This window comes from Arachis duranensis, chromosome 3, assembly GCF_000817695.3.
Source record: "Arachis duranensis cultivar V14167 chromosome 3, aradu.V14167.gnm2.J7QH, whole genome shotgun sequence".
Lineage (NCBI taxonomy): Eukaryota > Viridiplantae > Streptophyta > Magnoliopsida > Fabales > Fabaceae > Arachis > Arachis duranensis.
Window position 1 is genome coordinate 129821056 of NC_029774.3, and position 22014 is coordinate 129843069.

Sequence of the window (22014 nt, forward strand, 5' to 3'; positions counted from 1 at the left end):
AATTAATTTGCGTCACAGTGGGCTCAAACAGTTCCATTAATTTATGGAAAAGATACATGAATGACTGACCGCAAACTCTCCAGATATTATCTTGACTATATCAAATCAAATTCTCGTTTGAAAGGGTGTGAGAGTTTTCATGAAATAAGGACAAAACAAAAATGATAAAAGAATAAAAAAACTCTGCAAAAGACGAAGAGGAACCTAAAAAAGAGGGAGTACCAATTTCCAACTACCAAGTGGCAAATTTCATTACACTCATCAAAATTAAAATATTCCAAAACTAAATTGATTTCAATATTTCATACATTTTTTATTTCGAAATAAGAGAAAGAACGAGCCACAAAGTGGCACGTGCGGAGCCCACTAGGAGGTCGCACAGCATTTCTACGGTGTGGACCAGGGACACGTGTCGTGATCCTAGCTAAACAACGGTGCGTGGACCAATAGGAATTCAGTAACTGATCGGATCTTAGCGCGCACCTCCCGTCCACGAACCACGAATCCTGAAATCTGCTCGATGCCACGTGTCGCTTTCTTCGCGATACTTTTTGCTTAAATTCAAAAAACACTAAAACAAAAATAATAATATTTTATTGCTGAGTAGAAAAAATAAAAAAGAATAGCTGTGTGCTTGCTGGTGGCGTTCGACGGAAAAGAAGGCTCTGGAAGGTCCAAGGAATCAAAACTCGGCCGCTGAAACAACGCATCACAGAATCCGCACTTTCTCCTTTTATTTTTCCTGTCAGATCTCAGTTTTTCTCTGAAAATTATCATTTTCCCGCGGAATTCGGTTCTCCCGTTAGCTGGACGCTGATACAGTTCAAAGTCAGGTCTGTAATATTTTCTTTCCTTTATTTTAATTTATTTCTAAATTTGTCTTTATTGTGAGTGGTTTTACTGCTGTGGATTTTGTACTTTAATTGTAGCTTAACGATACAGTTGGTGCCATGTTCGCATGGAGAGAACGCCGAAAAGGAAATTCGGAGTTTAGATTTTGTGATTTAGATTCGGAATCTATTCGGCTAGGGACAGAATTCTGCGCCCTGAATTATCTACTTTTAAAAAAAAATTATAGTATCGGCTCATAAATAAGTGGAATTTTAGCGTTGTGATGTTTTGATGTTTGATGAGTGGTTCACCGATGAGGATCGGAAAATAGAAAAGGATCAAGGGAATTTATTTTAGGCCTTATTACCGTACAAAATTGAAGGTCTCTGATTTTGGTTTACTGGACCAATAGTCCAGCAGGGATTAGACATAGTTATTGTTCCAGGCATGTGATTGGGGATTGGGGAACATCTTTGGAGCAAATGAAGCTTTCCTCCTTTCCAGAGTAAGCCCAACATCGTACTTGCTACACGATTATGACTACTCTGGTAGGGGACCTGCAAAAAGCTCCAACGCCAATGCAATTCTTTCAATTTATGTCTATCATACCTCTTCACTGATTGGATTTTGGAGATGTCCCTTTTATTTCTATTGCCGCCACCTTCTCTTTATTGTTCATAGCCCCTAAGGGAATCTTTAGCTGTTATAGATGGAAGCTGTTAAATGTGTCATCATTATTATTAAGATGTGCTTGGCTGTTTATAGTTATATACTGTTATTATTATACGGAACAGATTCTGAAATTCTCTGCAGCTAATGGGTTTTTCTGTCATACTGATTCGTAAGTTGGCAATAAATATTTTGGAATTTTCTTAAATACTTGCAGAATATGAACTCATTTAGCACTCAAAACTTGTGTATCTGTTGAAACAGAATATCCTGTGTTGTAACTTTGAGACAAGGTATAACATTGGCAATGTTTTTAAAATTTACCAGTTTAGAAACTATGTAACCCTTGTGGATTGGTGTTAGTAATCATTGGCTGCTGTAGTGATTAGGAGTGCAATTGCAAAGTTCATCTGTAAGCTGGGCTGTTATGCTAGGGTTATATATGTATTTCAGGTTGACGTGTTGTGTTTGTAATATTTCATGCAAAATATAATAGGATTAGAACTCAGCATGAGATTTCCTTGTCATGATCCAAATAATTTTTGTTTATTTGTCAAACCTTGCAACTGAAGCTCCTTTTTTCGCATATGTTATTCATGATAGAGAAAGATCTTTGAGGACAGATCTTGGAAAAGAAACATGACACTGGATCAAGCAGTTGCTTGTTTCTTTAGTGGTGGATAGAAGATCTCAAAGGAATGTCAAACTTCTCTATGTATGAGGTACTAAACATTGCAGCTCAGTTCAAGCACTGCACCGATATTTGAAATTTTGGACACCCATAGATCACATGCCTGATTTGATTAATCTATATATGACTGAAGTCTCTCTCATTACGTATCAACCCACAAATAATTGTGAACACAAAAGTGGTCATACTTCTTCCCAGTTCAAGCTTAGATACATCTTTTTCCCTAATTCCTCACTTCTCCATACCTAACAAATTGAGAGGCTGCACCCATGTTGTCTGATATGATATATAACTCTTTGGCTGGACGGCGAATATTAGCAATGCATTAATAAAATATTTTCATTGAAGGCAAAATGTATTTTTATCATTCGCAGAGTCAACCCCACTATGCACACACGTGCACGTTGTCTGAGGTAGTTGACTTCTGAAATGATTGTCACTTGTTTCTTTTAAAATCTTTTGATGCCATGCTTGTGAAAATAAATACTGTTACTGAAAGCAAAATATCTTTTTCCCTTCATAAACTCAAATCGCCGCAGCCTGTGCATAACAGGCATTGTCTGAATTAGATGAATTCTGAACTCTGAAGTGATTATCACCGATTTCTTTTAATTGCTTTTGATGCCATGGAATTGTAATTTATTTCTAAAATATAAATACATGTTTTGTGTTACAGCTTCAAGGTAATGTGTGGGATGAATTTTGTGAAGCTGATGATCGTGTAGTGCCCAATGCTGGTGATGACCACAAGGTGCAATTTGCATTACAGGCTGAGAGCTGTAAGAAATCACTTCAAGAATTGCATAGTATCAAAAGAAGTACTGGTGTTGTGAGTAGCTATGATCCTCAAGGTCAAGAGGAACTGTTGCCAAATCTGAGCCTGAAAGAAAGAATGCTGGAAAAGGGTTCATGGTCTCAAAAGCCTGAGGGTTTTTTTTCTTCATGTGATGGTGACTTGTGCAAAGAACTGAAAACACCGACATCTGATAATACTAGGATGTCTGATCATCTAAAGAGCAGCAATGCAGATTCTAGCAGTGTGGATGATGCTATCTTAAGAGACAAGTTTATAGTGGAGGATGATGGCCTGTCTCAGTATCCAATAAATGACATATCACAAACTGATAATGACCTCAGTTTTCTTGATAATGATGTGTGGTTGGATATAGGAAACTTTGAAGATGTTGACAGGGCATTGTAAGAAACTCCTCTGTTTGAGAGAATTTTTCTAAATATTCCCCTTTATAAGAAATTCAAATCAATTCATCATGATCCTAGAAATATCTGAATAGCACTTTTGAAATTGCAGAAATTGTGACTTAACTTTTGGAATGGGGAGTCTCAATAATGAAGAAGAGGAGTTTTGCTGGCTCTCATCTTCACATGGAGCTGAAGGATCTGATGATGCATTAAAGTCTGACTTCAAGTTTGCCTCATCTGAGGAGAGCCCATTGAAGAGTATGTCAGATTATAACATGGCACCCAAGGAAAATATTGAAGGTCTGCCAACTAATGATCCCAACAAAAAAGCATCTCCTATTGATAAAAAACTGATGTCGCAAATGAATATTGATCATGATGCTGGACCACCTCCATTATCAGCATTTGGTGAATCAAATAGGAAGTCCACTAATACGGATAACTTGGTGCCAAGTGAAAAAGTAAGTTACTCCTTTACTTGATTTCGTATTCAATTGTACCACTTGGATTCTAATTCCTGAGTTTCAAGTCATGCAGTACAATTTGTTCTAGACTCTTCCATGTAACGTAAGGAGAAATATATAAGCTCACATAATTCCCTCTCCAAGGAATGTGACAAAATAAGTTTTGATATTTGTCTCTGAATATTTTGAAGATCATTCATGACATTGAAATTGATTACTTAAGTGTTACACGTATATCACATAATGTCCGAGAGTATTCTATAACCCAATTCAGTTTATATCTAAATATAATAAAAAATTGGTACTGAAAAGTTTCTTAGTCAATGCAACAATATTATATTCTACCACTATTGACCTGTAAAGGGCTAAAACTTTGAGACTTCAAAATTCTATAAAAATAAAAATATCTAAAACTTTTAGTCTTCAAGATGATATTATGGTCTGTTCATGTCATAAGAATTTTTTTTCCTGCTTGGAGTTGTACCTAATAATAAGAAAGGGAACTATATTTTTTTTCTTGGCTAATTGATTGTATTACTCTGGTTAGTAATGTAAATGTATGTTTTGTAGCAACTGGAAACTGGTCTGGCTGCGTCCTCTATTTCTTAAGATTAATGTATACTGTCTCTTAATTCGTAATTGTATATGCCAGACAGCCTCATTGTATTAAAGGTGCAGGGTAAGCTGTCAAAGCCATCAGTTGGAAAGAGAAAAAATGGCTACCTAGAAAATGGTGATTCCATTCATCCCTATTCTCAGATGGAGCAATATCCACATCTGAAGCAACCCTTTGGAGCATCATCCAGTGCAGTTACTTCTCAGGATAGCATCCATAAACATACACCAAACATGGATTCTGATTCATTAGGATGTGTACAGATGCGGACTCCCTTAACTCACCGAGATTATAATCATACTCCAAGTTACACTTCCCTGCTTCCAGCTTTGTCTGGATCAAGGTTTGAACATAATAAACAACTGTCTCCTTTAGAGAGTCCTCATGGGAAACCTTTGGAGGCTGCTAGCTTGGAAACAAATGATAAGAGGGAAAAATTATATAATTGTTATGATGCACGACTGTTAAGTAGGGGTATCAAAGGTGAAAATATGGCTAGTCACATGACATCGTTTCCAAGTCCAGGTTCAGGCCAGCGGGTAGGTCATCAGTTTGAGAATGAAAATGAAGGCCATAGTGAAGTTGGAGGAGTTAGCATTGGATTTTCACAAGAAATAGATTCTTCAAATGCTCCAGAAAGCCCATCCATGAGCTCAGCTTTGGATGAAATCTCACTTGAAGCAACTAGCTTTCGGCAGCTCCAACAGGTCATGGATCAGGTATTTGAATATTTTCTGATGCTGAAGTTTGTTCCTGTGTTTTGCGATAGTGTCTCCTAGGCAATGAATTAAAAATTAACATGTCATGCATTTAACTTATGGTTTGTCATGATGAAAGATTTTATCATGTGGGTGTTAACATAGCATCCTAATTATGCTTAGCCATGTGGATGCTGGAAATATGGTGCTTATCCTATTTTCAAATATTATAGTCTGAATTAAGTTGGTTGTTACTAAGGGTGGTCAGACGGAATATATTGAAAAAAATGGGAACAAAAGTATAAAAAGGGAAGAGGGAAAAGAGAATGTCCCATGTTGTGAATGCTAAGAAAATCTTATCTATCTACCCTTGCTGAAAGTCTTCCGCTTCATTGATTATAAACTTATAATCAGTTCACTTGAATGCAGTTGGATATAAGAACTAAACTATGTATAAGGGACAGTCTGTACCGATTAGCTAAGAGTGCTGAACAAAGACATACGGATGCAAATGTGAATGGTCAACTTGGTGATGATATTGAAACCCGCAAAGCATTAATGATACAGGGTGCAGACAGGTATCACCTGCATTATTCATTCTTCATAATCAGATATGTATTTTCGTGGCACTAAACTTTCACTGCATACACATTCACATGTTGTTCACCAAGAGTAGTTCAGTTATCTGCTCATCCTTGCACTTACTTTGTACTGTAGAGTAGTTTTTATTTTATTCATGAGAATGCTATATTGATATGTAAAAAATAAAACATTGATGGATATGGGAACTGAAATAACATTAGGTAATGGGACAATATCATTTGTAACTAATATTGAGAATAAATTTTCAGATATAATATCGTTAAAAAATATTTATAGTCCATTCTAGATTTCTAGATCTTAGCTTCTAATATGTATGGAATATTGGTGTTTTGCTGAAAATATTTAAAACTGGTATAACGCCTTGCTCTATTCAGGTGTACTGGGTTCATGGATGTGGAAACTAACACGAATCCCATTGATCGGTCTATAGCACACTTGCTTTTTCATAGGCCCTCAGATGCATCAATGTTTCCCCGTAATGATACAACTCCTTTTAAATCGGGTTCCATGGTATGCTTTTATGAATGATTAAAATGCTTATCAAATGTTAAATGTTTGGCGCGGCCTTAGTCCTCATGTTGTGGTTTGAATAACAGATACATGGATCAGTGATCAATCCACCAGTAATGACTGAGAACCAGGTTTGCCAGGAAGGATCTTCGGGTGGAGTAGAAAAGAAGCCCTTAGCGATAACACCTAGTGAAAAGTGAAACTAGCATTGGCTATTTGGCCTTAGCCTGGTGTACAATGTTTTTCTTTCGAGTAAGTCATCGTATCGTGTACCATGTATTTATTTGAGGCTTACTCAGATCCCCTTGTTTCTTAACTGTTGATTATTTTTTTTTTTTGTATCTGATATCATAAATACTGATGACTAATGTATAATTTTCCGATCAAGATTAGGTGGCAGATATGACAATGTAGATTGTAGAGAAATGCTACTTCCCCAACTTTTTTTTTGGGTTAGTTTTTTTTTTTAGAAAAGTGGTTAAGGATATAATTTTATTGAAAAAGCAATTTTGTTGCAAGTTGCTTCTCGATTACCAATTGGTAGTACGACTTTCATGAATAGTGATACGATCCATGATCTGCAGATCTGGAATATCATAGGCATATGGCACCCAAAATCTCTCCAGTCACCATGGCCTTCAACACTAAATTAATCGGAGATTAATCAATAAACTGATTAGTCTAGTTTAAATCGACCTACGTTTAGATATACGGGGTTGAGCTCTATCCAACCGCCACAACACTTAGATCCTTCATCTGCGTTGAGCATCATAGTTCAATAAAATCCGGATGGATCTTTCAAATTGGTCCTTGTTTTAGATATGATAAGAATGATGAAAGATTGTTCAACATTTGAGAAAAAAAAGCAGAAAAAAAAAACAAATGATACCAATAAATACAAACCATCACACCAATACAATCTCCAATGTTTGAATCTTACTCTTTGTTATCCTTAACATGACAAGAACTATCTACAACCACAACCCAAACCTTAGTTTGATGCTCCAATCAAGCTGAACAACGGCTTTACCATGAAAAGAAAGTTAGTTTCTAGGACTATTATTCCTTGTTCAAGGCTATTGCCCTCTGATTCTTATAATTATATATGATTTTAATTAAGGTATATTTTATTTAATAATTTGTATTTTATATCATATGAATATTTATTTTAAGTCATCACAATATTTCATCTTTAACTTCGTACATAATAATAAAAAATGGATGTATATGTAAAATTTCTTAATTTTGGTTTGTTAAAATTAAATATTCTTAGGAAAATTTGATTGCAATCAAAACATGATATAATAACATTAATGAAATTAAAATCTCTTAATAACAATATTAAATTGTTCCATTTTCTCTTCCTTAAATATACACTATATTGATCATTTTTATTGGAAACTTTATCATATAACAATGAATTTGTTCCATTTTCTCTTCCTACCTCTTCTTCTTCTTGTCTCTCTTTTCTGTTATATCAGTGTTTCTTTGGCGCAAAATTGTAACAGTCAAATTTCACATACTATTATAGTTGATCAATCTGGGAAGTCAAAATTTAAAACCGTTCAATCTGCAATTGATTCAATACCTGAAAATAACAACCAATGGATAAAAATTCACATCAATGCTGGAACCTACAAGTATGTTACTTTTATTCAATTGTTTTTATTCTTTTTCAGTTTATTGTTATTATTATAATGAATTAATTTGTTATGGTTTGTGTTTTGTGTAGAGAGAAGGTTCATATTCCGTGTCAGAAGCCATGCATTTTTCTGGAAGGGGAAGGCATAGATGTTACTACTATTACATACAATGATCACCAATCAACTGATCAAAGTGCCACATTCTCTTCTTCTCCAGACAATGTCGTTGCAAGTAAGATTACATTTAAGGTGAGATAAACCATTTTTTTTATAGGTCGATACAAAGAAATAATATGAATGGTTATATTTTTAATATATCCTTAAAATAGACTCTCTTTTTGGTTTGTTTTATTTTTTTGCTTTGCTTTTTCTTTTTTATTCGTTTTATGTTATTCTTCTTAAGTTCACTAAAAATCAAATTCTAAAATTTTTGAAAATAGAATTCTAATATTACGTAATGAAACTACATTTTTCAAAAATTCAAGTTCATTATAAAATTTATATTTGTTTAGTCCTAACAAATTATAAAATAATTAATTTCCTATGCTTCTTGTTAATTTGCAGAACTCGTTCGATGTGGGGAAAATGTTGAGTTTGAAAGAAATAAAGGATGGAAATTATGCCGTGCCAGCATTATCAGCAAGAATATATGGAGATAAATCTGGGTTTTATGATTGTAGGTTTGTGGGATATCAAGATACATTATGGGATGTGGAAGGTCGTCATTATTTCAAAAATTGCATTATCGAAGGTGCTGTAGATTTTATATTTGGTAGTGGTCAGTCTTATTTCGAGGTATTTATATATATTATTATTATTACATACGCCATGATCAATTTTTTTATTTTTATTATTAATAATAATAATACTACTAATAATAATAATAGTGAAAAATTCTTGATCATATCAATATTTTTGCATTGGATGTTTCATATGTGTCAAAATTTTGTGCATGTTATATATGTTTCTTAGTTTTACTATCTTCAGTTAAAAAATTATAAGACTACATGTTTGTTAACATTATTTTTAAGAATATCAAATAAAAGTAAGCTAAGAGGACAATGTGATCAAGAAGTGATTTAATGTTAATTAATGTCATTATGTAATATAGGATGATTGAAAATTCATACTATTACCATCAAGAGAGGAGAGCTATTACCACATTTATTATATTGATTTGTTTGTCTATTATTATTATTATTATTATTATTATTAGAGAAAATTTAAAACAAAGATAAAAAATAAATAATGTAAAATTTCAATTACGAATAAAGAAAAATTTTAAATATACTTATTAAATTAAAAAATTAACATAGAAAATCAAATCATACTAAGATCAATATTTGATCTTTCTATTTTATACGTAAACTTTCATAAAGGAAATAATTATATGGAATAATATATTGCCATAAATAAAAATTATTTATTTAAATTTAAGGATTACATATATAACTTTTTTATATAATTATTAGCTTTAGTGATTCTTTTGATAGAATTATTAGTTTTAATTTAGTCATAAATTATTATGACTGATTTTTTGTTATTGATGTAAAATGTATAATTTAAATTAAAGGTGATGGGAATTTTGATTTGACTTAGGATTGTGTGATCAATGCAACATCCCCAGGCTTCATAACAGCCCAAAGGCGTGAATCAGATCATGACTCAAGTGGTTTTGTGTTTAAAGGGGGTTCCACACATCATCTATTATAACTTGTAATCCAAATTTCTAACAAATCCATTTCTATTTCAAACACACTGATTTATTTTCATTCGATTCATTTTAAGTCAAATTAAATCTATTGCAAAAATATTTTGTTCCACAATGTCCATTTTCAAATTAAAATAAAATGTCAAATTTATCCTTAAACATGTTTTGAGTGGTTATTTTAGAAATCAACTTAAATTGGTTAAATAGTTAGAAATTTAAATTTCGTTTTGTCTATACAGCAATTCATTATCCAATAACACTTTTAAATAGAGTTTAAATTTATAAAAAATTAGTTTTTGATTTACTAAAAAATACCATAAAAAAATATACATAATTTCTTTTAACGATTTAATAAATTTGTTAAGAAAATTTGTACGCTTTTTTCTTTAATAGAGCTTGCATTGTGATTAACCAACTTGTGAGCAAATACTCAGGAATAAATTCACGTATGCCGAAGTTAACTGTAAGGGAGCAGGGGCAAATTTGTCCAAGCGTGTCCCTTGGGAGAAGAAATTGGGTGCTACACAGCTAAACCAATTTTCAAGATCATCCTTCGTAGACCATGATAATTGGATTTTACAGCAGCAAGCTTCTTTGACCATAGCTGAAAGATGACGCACTCAAACACTTTGATAAACCATTTTTCATAAGGATGTCAAAGTAAAATATGTCTCTCCCTATATTTATGTAACACGTAGCAAAATTAACAAACGAATAATAGCCATCATCGTCACTTTTTTAGTTTCTTGGCTCACCTTTTTCTTATTTTTGTTTTTCCTTAAACGGTAACAAGTGATAACTTTGAATCAGCTAACATATTAATTGAGAGACTAATTATAATGTTCAATAATAAATAATGAGTAATGCTAGAAAGCCAATGGCCTAAACGTACAATATGTACAATGGGCTAAATCTTTGGTTTATGAATAAAATGAACATCACTTATACTATCCAGAATAACCATCCGAATACCAGGGATAATAAACATCTTCGAACTCTTGACCTTTTGGATCTGGAACTCTAATACCATGTCCTGAAACCACTCATCCCAAAAACATAACCTGATAGGACAATGTAACACTAATAATCATATCTCTAATATTTTCTAAACCTTCATTACGCTTAGATCATTGACTCCCTGTACTTTCTCATAAATAATATACTCCTTTGTACAAAAAAAGGTATAATCAAGTTAGACTCTTAAAAATAATAAAATAATCAAGATGCTATGTTCTAAATCGAAACTAGCTAAATAAGATAAAGGCAACTTTTTTTTTAAGAAAAATTTTAAATTGTTTGTTTTCTTAAGTAGTGCACGTATAAGTTATTGATAAACTTAAAAATTTAGGGATTAAATATCTGTAAAACCACAAAATAAACTCTGCATACAGATACAAAAGGAAAAGCTATATTCTTTTCATATAATAAATAAAAAATATTAATTGCATTTGTGAAGTATATACGAAGAGAATTCAATCGATGAGAAATGAAAACGAAGATGAAGAGCATAAACAGATTATTACTTCGACAACAAAGCTTTGTCCTTATAATGTGATTGTATAAATGACTCAAACAATATAATGTTACAATATTTTATTATAAATTATTTTTTAGTCCACTTATATTATTTATATTAGAATGTCAAACATTTCATCCTCTCTAGGAAAAGAAATAAACAATGAAATATATCAAGAAGAAATAAAGAGAAAGAACACATTCAAATTTTTAGCCGAAATCTATTGAATTGAGCTTGGCTCCATATTTAGGACTCAAATCTCATAATTCCTTTCACCATGAGTCTTATTTTTTGTTGTCAGCCAATATTTGACTCTTTCTTATTTTCTAATTCACAAATAGTTCGAAATTGATCATTTATTTTCAACAAAGCATATTGATGTCAACCAAGAAAATATCTAATAAAAAAGATTATCCATTCAAATAGTGCGTTAGATGGTGACTTAACAAGGGAGATTTTCAAAGGATTTACTAATGTGATTTCTATTCTCTTTGGCTCTTATTTGATAACCTCCACCTCTTGATTACTGACTTCTTTCACATTATCTTCATTGCTCAATTGTATCTTAGAGGTTGTGCACATTCCTCCTCAACATTGCTTTCATATCCAACGGAAGAAAGTTCAACAAACTCATCGAGATTATTAGTTGATGCGAAATCATCCTCAATGACAAAGTTCGTTCTTTACTCAATTCCTCTTAAACCTTCAACTACTCCTTACAATTTAATGCACTTATCCGCCTTCTCTTGTTGCAACTCACCCGTCAACTCCTCTTCTTTCACTTGAGATCCCAAGTTTTCCTTCAATGGTAGTACAAGAGAAGAGAGGCTAAGTAGGCTTATAGCAATCTGATCCATCAATCTTTTGAAGTGGTCTAATTGCTCATCTCGCCCTTTGATAATAGATTGAAATTTTTTTTGTTTTTGGATCAACGATGGAAAAGCTTCTTCCATCGAGGATTGTGAGAAAAAAAAAAGGTTGGTCATGTTAGAGGAAATCATGGTGTATGGGAGATAATGTCTCAAGAGGACTATAAGAGTAAAGATGTTGAAATTGTTGTGGTTCAAGGGGTGGTTGTTCATAAGACTTATAAGGGTGGTGGTGGTGGTAAGGTGCATATAGATTTAGGTTCCATGGAGGTATTTGGTGGTGGTGGGATGGGACTTGAGAGTATTGTAATTGAGGACAATATTAATGAAAGTCATATAAATATGGTGGTTGAGGTTCATAATAATAGCAAGAACCACCATAGACATTGGTTGACATGCACCGTAGGGAGAATTGTGATCATAGTGGGTTAGAAGAAGTTGATGCCATAAAGATTGATCTTGAATGTAAGCATCTCCCATCATTTGATAATTGGTTCTTTAGTGCCAACTAGTATTGAAATTGCTATTTCCTGCAACATTTTTACAATCATACAACTCAAAATTACAAGAATTAGAATTCATAGAAAAAGAGCGAATAGAAACAAAAAGATATCAAGAAAAAAAAAAAGACAAACTCTAACTACTAGTAAAGACAAAAAAAAAACAAGTAAAAAACAAGTTATTCACACTATTTACATATTAACAATAACTAATAACAAGCACACATTGCAATTCTTCGATAACGGCGCTAAAAACTTAAGAGTGCTAAACACCGATTTAAAACATTTACAAGTTATCTCAAGATTCGTTGTAATTCTAAACTGAAACTCAACACTCCTCAAAATTTAGTAAAAGTATCACAAATTCAAAACAATAACTGGGAGTTTAATCCTGAGTTGTTTTCTCTAAGAATCACAATCGAGTGTATTATCATTGGCTACGAAAAAATTGGAAGTTTGACCGCAATTGACAAAAGCTTAAATAATAAGAAATTAAAAGAGCAAGTACAGATTAAATATCAAAGCGATAAGACTAAGGACAATTAAAGTAATTAACTAGGAATTGAAAGTAAATTCAAATGCTAAAAAGATCTTTACAAGAGTTGAGGATCTAGGATCACTATCCTTATCACTAATCACAACATAATAATTATAAAGAGCAAATTCAATTCGTCAACATCTAAAATTAAAAAAAAGTCAATTAGACTTAATTAAACCTAATTTATAAATCCTAACTAACTTAATAATTGAATTAGTAAAAGATTAGTATTGACAGAAATAAAATAAAATTATTTTTTTTTTAATTATCAATCAACTTAGACATTAATGACTCAAATTTACTTGAATTTTCAACCCAAATCATATATGATATGCTCTATCTTAATTATTTATGTTTTCTGTATTTTTCTCTTTTTCTTTATTTATATAATGTTTATTATTTCATTTGAATGGGAATTATATATCATCTTTATTTATTAATATTTGTTTTATTATTGGAAACTTTTTTCCTACTTGATTAGGCTTATATGTCTTTTAGTCAAGAGAACGGCAAGAGAAAAAATATAGTTTAGGTTATTGTGGTAGATAAAAAAACAAAATTTTAAAGGGAAAAAATTAATTGATTACTGGCAATTAAAAAAAAGGTCACAAGACATGGAAACATATGACACGATGCAATAATGACAAGTGAATTAGATGAATATTAAATGATATGAATAAATAATACTAGATGCGTTAATTGATAAATTATTGAATTTTATAAGAAGTATTAATAGATTGAGTGTAAATCTTGAGAAGAGATAATGTGATAAACATGGTTTAGATGTTTAGAACTTAGAAGGTAGTTTTATGTGATGGTGGTTTTAATTTATTATATATTTGTGAAATATTAATTGTGTGGTGATTTGCTAGTATTTTTATAAAATGCAGATGTGTACTAATTTTTGGAACATTGAGCTATTCGATAACAATTTTTTTGGAACACACTTCAATATCGAATTCTTAGAAAAAAAGAATAGTTTTTAGATGGTGATTCGGAGGATGATGAAGATAAGATATCAAGTTAAGAGAATAGCAGTACTATCACAAGAAGATATCAAGCAATTTGTACAGATGAGGATGTTGTCTATCAATTCTACAAGTTTATGCAATGATACATGGTTTCTTTGTAAGGTTGGATGAAGTTAGACGCAATAGCGATAGGGTCATATAATAAGCCAAATTGTTTGCAATCGAGAGGGCTCAACCGCTCAAGAAAGAAAGAGGTTGAAAAGTATGAAAGAATAAAGGGCCGTTGACTTTTTAATATATAAAGTTATATTAGACTTTTTAATTTTGATAACCACAATCTAATTTTAAAAAACTTCACGTCAGGTGTTTTTATAAACACTTCTATCTTTTAAAAATTGCAAATACAAGTACATAGTCGTTTTGATTTATCAAATACAAAATAAAATAAAATGCTTGTATTCTCAAAAAACACAAACTCCTCCTAAAAGAATTTTACCAATCTAAGTCTAAATATATAAATTTTGACATAGACATAACAATAAGGAACATTAATGCTAAATTTACATTTCTAATTGATGGAAAAAGTATGCAATTAGACTAAGCTCAGATTTTATGATTACACATCACAAATATTAATAATCTAAAAAACCAAGTGATCTCGTCAATCTTTGATCTGTCTAGAACTCCTCTCAAGGTTCTTTTTCCGCTGTATAACTGTAATGTGAGTTTCCCTTCTTCAAAACTTCTACGTAGCATTGTCCAATCTAGGGGGGAAAAAAGTAAACTAACACCACAAAGCTTTAACTGTAGGTCCTCAATTTAGTTGTCCTATAACTAAAACAACATGCCGGACACAGACCCTACAAACTCTAACTAGACAAAGTGGGAAAAACGCCCGCAAAACATTAATAAGTGGTACACCCCCACCTTGGAGCGGCACTCATGCAGACACAGGCAGATAGAAAGAAGAGGGAGGAACCCTTGTTAATTATTTCACCCACTTAGATCAATGTGTTCCTAATGAGCGATATCTCGTAATCATAATTAAGTTGGATTTTAAAGCGACAAAAAAAATTTTAACCAAGAGACCTAGCTTCAATTACTAATACAATATCGTACAACTTGTACTTGTGTTGTTGACATTCTTGACAACAAAAGTTCCCGTTTTATCAAGCAGTCCTAAACCATTCAGCTTACACCAATCAGGGTAACCTACAAAGTAAAATTCCGCAAACACTGCCTAATCAAAATGTTGCCTTAGCTGCATCTCTGTTTCACTTTTCCAGGTTGCATGAGATGACTGCCCCTTCATCCTTTTGGATTTCTCCTTATCTTTGACAGTTGATCCTTTCTTCTTGCTCTCTATGCTGGGATCCTTTGGAGGGCGATCGCCACATACGGGGCACACCATTCCCCGCGTGCTGGAGTAAGTCTTTGGAATCCCACACTGCAAGCACATTCTATACAAGAAATGAAAGCATTCAGACTGAAAGAAACAAAATGGAACAAAGAAAAATAACCTAACCACAGATACACACTCAACTCTTTTGAATTTGTCTCCCAATTTTTGTAACATTCTTGGACAATGAGGCACAAAAAGGGTCAGAGGGAGTATTATGATACATTAGTACATACTCCATAACCCATTCCTTGAGTACCCCGAAGAATGATCAGGCAATACAATGGCAGTTCTTAGATATCTCTATTTGAGTACTTATAAAAACCTCCATGATATAAATTATGAACCTATTTCAACTTGCAAAGGAGCTTTATGTTTAGAGTCTTGAGTACATGCAACAATTCAAATGGGAAAGTAGATATCTTTTGGGTCCTTATTTACTACTTGCTATAGAATAGAGCATACCTCAAAAGATCTGCAGCATCTTCAGCATTGGGATTGGTTGCCGTTGGCATCCGCTTGCCTCCTTCTGGGGTGCTTGATGGGGCTGATGCTGGTGGTTGACTACCATTGTCACTTCTTACTCGTTCATGGATCCCAACCAATTGAGGCTTTGCCTCTACCACCACACCTTTAAGAAGTGTATCAACAAATATTAAAATTTTGAAATGAACAAGAACACACCAATTATTGGAACCAAATTGAAGTCCAAAAGGTTAACTAAAGACTCTTCATTCATATGAGCTACAGTAGCTGCCAGCTGAGTTAACAAATCAGAGTAATATACCTAGTTACCAACCCTAGGAAAAAAAATTAATTTTCACTGATCATTGATCGTGTCCCCTTGCCAAATAGCACCTAAGGCCAGCACTTCAATTGAGGCCATCCAGAAGCATTTTGAACATAAGCAACTGAAACTTGACAAGCAAGTATGGATTTTTATTATAACAAACACACAACTGAAGCAAAGGGGAAACCAGAAACTCAGAAGAACTATTCAATCCCTTCACGTGTGTTAATTATGTTCAAAGTATAACATCTCCATTCCAAATCAATGGTGGAATAAGACTAATTACGGTAAAGTTAGATTGAAAGCTTTTAGTTTGATGTTCTTCTCTGATAACCATAACACTGTCATATATAAAGCAAAGATAACAAGCATGAACCTTTTTAGAGATATAATAGATACCTGTTGGTAAATCCTTTTTATCCCTACGATTCCTCCTGCTGCCATGCCTCCCTTGTTGCGGCTCAGCATCTTTCGCCGGATTATAGTCCTCCACGCTGTTGTTCAGAAATTGGGGCGGCCCTGCAACCTCCCATCAAGTTTTACACAAACACCCAAACTTCAACAATACCGAACAAAATTGAAGATAATTACTTTAACTACAGAAATAGAGAATTGTGGGTGAAGCAAAAAGACTGGAACTTGGATGGGAGTGTTTACTTCGGAGAATGCATCGAATGCAGAAGGAAGACCGCAAGCGGAGGAAGGTTGGGGGCGGTCGAAGATGGATCGGTCGCCCAGTGATGGGTGGGACGCCGCTGAGGGTTCGGCAGCGACGGCATCGTGGTCGGCGGCGTCGTCGTCGTCGGAAGAAGAATGATGGAGGTGGGGGTGATCATCTTCTTCGGCAGAAGAGTAGCCTTGTATGAGAGACAAGCTCATTTTAAAGAAACGTTGCAGCTTCTGAGCGTAAAAAAGAAGGATTTGGATCAGAAAGCTAACCCTAAAATTGTTTAGTTTTTTCTTCTTCTCACTGAATCACTCCAACACGAACCCGATGGTAATATATCCACAAGGTCCTTCTTAGTGTTATTATTGCTTCTTTCTTTTTGCTATTTGTTTAGAGCAATCTTAGGCCCAGCAATTTTTAGGATTGGTAGCCATCAAATAGCTATTAATAATAGTTTAATGGTGTGAAATTGGTGTGAGATTTCATCTAATGACTCACTTTTTTCTACTAGTTACATGCTGACCAAAATACAATAAAATTGCTGACCCTAGACTTTTCTTTTTTTTATATGGATCAAAATGGTGTGTTATATTATTATTAGAAGGGCTGGTTAATATGAATATGAAATTAATCTTTTAAAAATTATTATTAATTACATTAAATGGTCGATTTGTTGAAGGGTGAAGAGAAATGCAAAATCGAAGAGTTTAATTGGCATATGACAGTTTTAGCCATATTTATAATTTTTTTTAAGGTAAAAGATAAATAAATTTCTGAACTTTTAATTTGTGGATATTTAATTTTTTTAGGATTGGAAAATACAAAACGAATTTTGACCTCTCAAAACGTCGTACAAATTAATTCTTTCATTCAATCTACTCACTAATATCAAACAAAAAGTTTGATATTGTGTCCATGTGACGATAACGGAGTGATGTATCTGTTACGAGATAGAATGAGATGTTGACATTTATTTGGAGGACAAGAAGGTCTTTTTGCTCTACTCCCAAAATGATGACGTTTTGGGAGGTGCCCTAATTCTCCAAATTGGTCCCAAACACCATCGCACTTGTATAGTTAAGGGTTTGTTACGTCTAGGGCGTCTATGGCCAATGAAGGAGGTTATTCGAGCACCCAACGAGTCTGATTGTCGTCTCACATTCGTTGCGTGGAGGCTGGAGACGAGAAGGATGGCATTGTTCCTATGTGCAAGTGTGATGTGTATGTTGTACTGTACAAGTCCAAGACACCAACTAACTCCAACCAGTTGTTTCTTGGGTGCTCCTTCTTCAAGGTAACATGATTTTGTGAAGCTTGAAGCTGGTTCATGTGTTTAGCTGAATTTTGATTTTGTTGTTGATGTTGCATTTGAAAAATCCATCCCACTACAAGTTCTTTATCTAGCTTGATGATCATGTTGTAAAAATTGGGGTACAAAAAAATGAATTACTGACAACGAAGTTGACGATCTGGAGAAGTATTTGTGCAAGAATAAAGCAAAACAGAGGTTGGTTAAGTTGGAGAAAAAATTTGCTTGTCTAGAGATGGAAAAAAAATATAATCTATGGGTTATTGTTGTTTGGTAGTAATTTGTGCTGCTATTATTGTTATTAAGTGTTATTAGATGTTGAGCATTGCTCTTGTGAAAAACAATTGACATAATGTAGTTATGTTTATTCTTTGATGAATGATAATATGTTGTTGACATAACATAATGTGTTTAAATGGCTATATATAATATCATGTTAGTAGTCCGGATATGTAAAATTCATTAAATAATTTGGATCATTAAACATTGAACCATAAGATAAGTTTGAAGGATTACAAGTCTAACAAAATACGATAAGCAATCTCATAACAGGTCACAACCTGCGCATCATAATTTTTCCAAAAAGATACTAGGATGAATAACAAATGAAAATAAGTTTGTCCAAATTTTTACATAAGCTACGACTGACTTTCTAAAATAGCAACATCATTTCTTGGAATTGTTGACTCCTGGAGTGGGGATGAACTGAAATATTCTTTTAGTTCCAGTGCTTACTACAGCCAAAGTCTCATCAGATGGTCTTTCAGTTGCTTCTGCACTTGGCTGCTGTGATCTTTGAACATGTTGTTTGCTACCATCATTCCTTCTAATTGGTTGTTTTAGTCTTAAAGTTCTGTTAGATGGCCTTATTGGAACTCTGGCCAGAAGTTTGAATGAAACCTGGCCTTGCCTTACAGGGACTGCAGAAACAGGCACAGATGCAGCTTCTAGAACAGCTTGTTGTTGGACCACATCTGGAGTTGTGATAACTGCAGAATAGTTCAGGTTGGTTGGAATAATGCTCTTCACACTGAAAGACCATGTTATGTTCATGTCATAACTGAAGAAAGATAGCAAAGTCATCAAACAAATTAAAAAAAATACAAATATGTCCTTTAACATTTTTTAAATTGACAACTAAATCCTTCAACATTTTATCGGGGGGACATAAAGATCCTTCGTCTAGTCAAGTACCTCTGCCTCACGTGCCGATTGTGATAGTGGTAGAACCACAAGAGAAAGGTTGAAATGGGTCTTTTTCTTTGGTTTTCTGGTCTTAGATTTTTAATTTGGGTTGGATGGCACACCTTTGCAAGTCTTATAGCTGTGCCCTGTCTGAACACATTTGCTGCAGGTCACATAGAAACTCCTCTTCAATTTTTCACCTTCAATAACAGTTTCTGTTGGGTCTTTCTGTCTATTATGGACCTTTGGACGACCGATTGACCTCTTAATGACAGGTGCAGCAAACCTAGTCTGATCAGTCTGTGTCCAAAACTCTTCACTAGTAATAGGCTGGATGTCAATATCTTTGTTTTTTGGATTATACTAGTAAGCCTCCTTATACAATTGATATTCCAATCCTTTGAACATCGTGACTAGATCTCCGAAATTGAAAAAATTCAGGTCAATTGGAGGAAACTTCTCAACTTGACCATGTAGATAGACTAACTCACCAGTAGGTGCCCTTGAAAAGTTTTTCCCATAATGAAACACGGGAACACCGAATACATCAATCATCTGTAAAATTTTTCAAACCACAACACAACACAAAACCAACCCTTATTACCAAAATCTCCAAAACCTCACTAAACAATACTTGACAAATGACTAACCCCTCAACTAATTACCTACGACACTCACTTACAGTCCCTATTAGTCCCATCTTACGACATTGATAAGAAATAAAAGGCATAAGCAGAACAAATTTGAACAACAATGTACTTACCACACTCCACGGCAGACGTAGGTAGAACCACAAAGCTTCAATGGAACTGCTTCACGGAACAACAACGACGACAATACAGAGACAAAGCGTCGTATTTTTTGGAAGAAAAGTGTAAGTGCTAGGGCTTCCTGTAATTATCTATGACTGATATGTGCATCATTGGCATATCTCATAAGAACCATTATAAAACGTTTTTCGAAACATCGTCGTCTTAGAACCCAAGGACCACAATGTTCCATAACTTTCACCAGTCGACCATGTCAGTCCCGTTCATACCATCCTGGAGACATGTACCAATTGCTACGCCACATAAGTGTCAGGTAATCTAAATTCGTAACGTGTTATGAAATAGATAGAATGGAAGGACCAATTTGTACGGCGTTTTGAGAGGTTCAGGATTATTTTGTATTTTTGTCCTAAAACAGTTAAATGTCCACAAATTAAAAATTTAGAGACCTATTTATCATTTATTTTTTTATTATTTTAAATATTATTATTATAAATTGTAATTAGATTAATTGACATATGACAATTTTCAATTTGTTTCACAAAACTCGAATTAAGGTGCCCCACTAAAAGGAGGCGGGGTTTTGGATTCAAAAGGTTTGGGAGTAGCACGAACAAATCAAGTAAGTGCATGTGAATTTCGGGCACCGGACATGAGAAGGAAAATAGGGTTTGTTTACAAGGAATTATGATTACACTTTCACTATATATAAATTTTATTTATTTATTTATTTGGATATGTGAATCTATGGGTATTGACGTGTACCCCAAAAGCTCGGTAACAAATCCCACTACCCTAACTGACCACAAAATCCGAAAACGAGCAAGCAGAACTAAAACCACAACTTGACCACAATCATGCACAAGTCAAACGCCATTCATAGCCGTTACCAACAACAACGAAACTCACTATCTAAACCGAAGATATCGGAACAAACAAACAGAAGATAACACTTCACTCATCTATAAAACGAGACCAAATAGCTCAGAGAAAAACAGGTCACAAATACACTCTCACTCATTTAACCGCATTAATTTCTTAAACACTCTTATTGACTTGAGCGTCAGAGTGATTTTTGCAGGTGCATCTGCCGCCATGTTTCACAGTGCCGAGGTCAGTTCCGAAGGCTGCTTCTAGGACGACGTATAGCTCTCCCTAAAACCAAGCAGTCGCGAAAGGAATAATACACCTCGGTTGAGCAATAACAGAATATTTGGCGCCCACCATGGAGTCGGAGAAAGAAAAACTCGTCTAACCCCACTATTTTCTTCATCTGGCTTTCTGTTTCTTTTCTCTTGCAGAATCTCCGATCCTCTACTATGGCTGATAATGGAGCTCACCAACTCATGCAAGCAGAACTTTTAGCCCAAATGGCCGAACTTCATGTGGAAGTCCGAAGGTTAGCCGATCTGTCTGTCCGTAACAATGCTAAAAAACACAAAGAAGGAAACCCCAAAGGCTTGATTTAAGGCAACACCGATCCCTTATGTCTCAATCCGTCGAAAGAGAAGCTGACCTTGGACAACCCATTCTTCGAGGAGATCACCAACTTCCAGATGCCCAAGAATTTCATGCTACCTACTTCCCTGGAGCCATATAAGAGGATTGGTGAACCCCGGGCTCATGTTAAAAAATTTCAGTCTATGATATTCTTTAATGGCGCTAACAATGAACCTATATTATGTCGAGCTTTTCCTACTTACCTTGATGGTGGTGCACTACTGTGGTTTTCTAAACTGTCTGCAGGTTCAATCTCCTCGGTACCATCCGACAGGGGTAACACGAGAGCTTGAAGGAATACATGACGAGATTTGCTTAAGCGACCCTGGAGATATCGGATCTAGAACCAGTAGTCCACCTGCAT

At 34.1% G+C, this 22014-nt stretch overlaps 2 protein-coding genes across 4 annotated transcripts; one reads left to right on the top strand and one right to left on the bottom strand.

Moving 5' to 3' along the window:
- Window positions 1-608: 608 nt before the first annotated feature.
- On the top strand, window positions 609-7050 carry LOC107481764 (protein LNK1). Of its 3 annotated transcripts, none has more exons than XM_016102072.3 (8): window positions 609-833; window positions 2104-2222; window positions 2868-3388; window positions 3501-3852; window positions 4528-5190; window positions 5599-5747; window positions 6147-6282; window positions 6369-7049. In XM_016102072.3, the coding sequence occupies exons 2-8, from the start codon at window positions 2199-2201 to the stop codon at window positions 6480-6482; spliced, it is 1959 nt and encodes a 652-aa protein (XP_015957558.1). In that variant the 5' UTR covers window positions 609-833; window positions 2104-2198; the 3' UTR covers window positions 6483-7049. The 3 variants fall into 3 exon arrangements, with proteins under 3 accessions (XP_015957558.1, XP_015957559.1, XP_015957560.1); XM_016102073.3 differs by having other exon boundaries at window positions 4534-5190; window positions 6369-7043; XM_016102074.3 differs by lacking the exon at window positions 2104-2222 and having other exon boundaries at window positions 6369-7050.
- A 7939-nt stretch (window positions 7051-14989) lies between these two features.
- Window positions 14990-17218, bottom strand: LOC107481763 (uncharacterized). Its single transcript, XM_016102071.3, has 4 exons — window positions 16877-17218; window positions 16619-16745; window positions 15895-16060; window positions 14990-15490 (listed from the first exon to the last, which is right to left on the bottom strand). Exons 1-4 carry the CDS (start codon window positions 17096-17098, stop codon window positions 15271-15273), a joined length of 735 nt encoding a protein of 244 aa, XP_015957557.1. The 5' UTR covers window positions 17099-17218; the 3' UTR covers window positions 14990-15270.
- Window positions 17219-22014: the final 4796 nt, after the last annotated feature.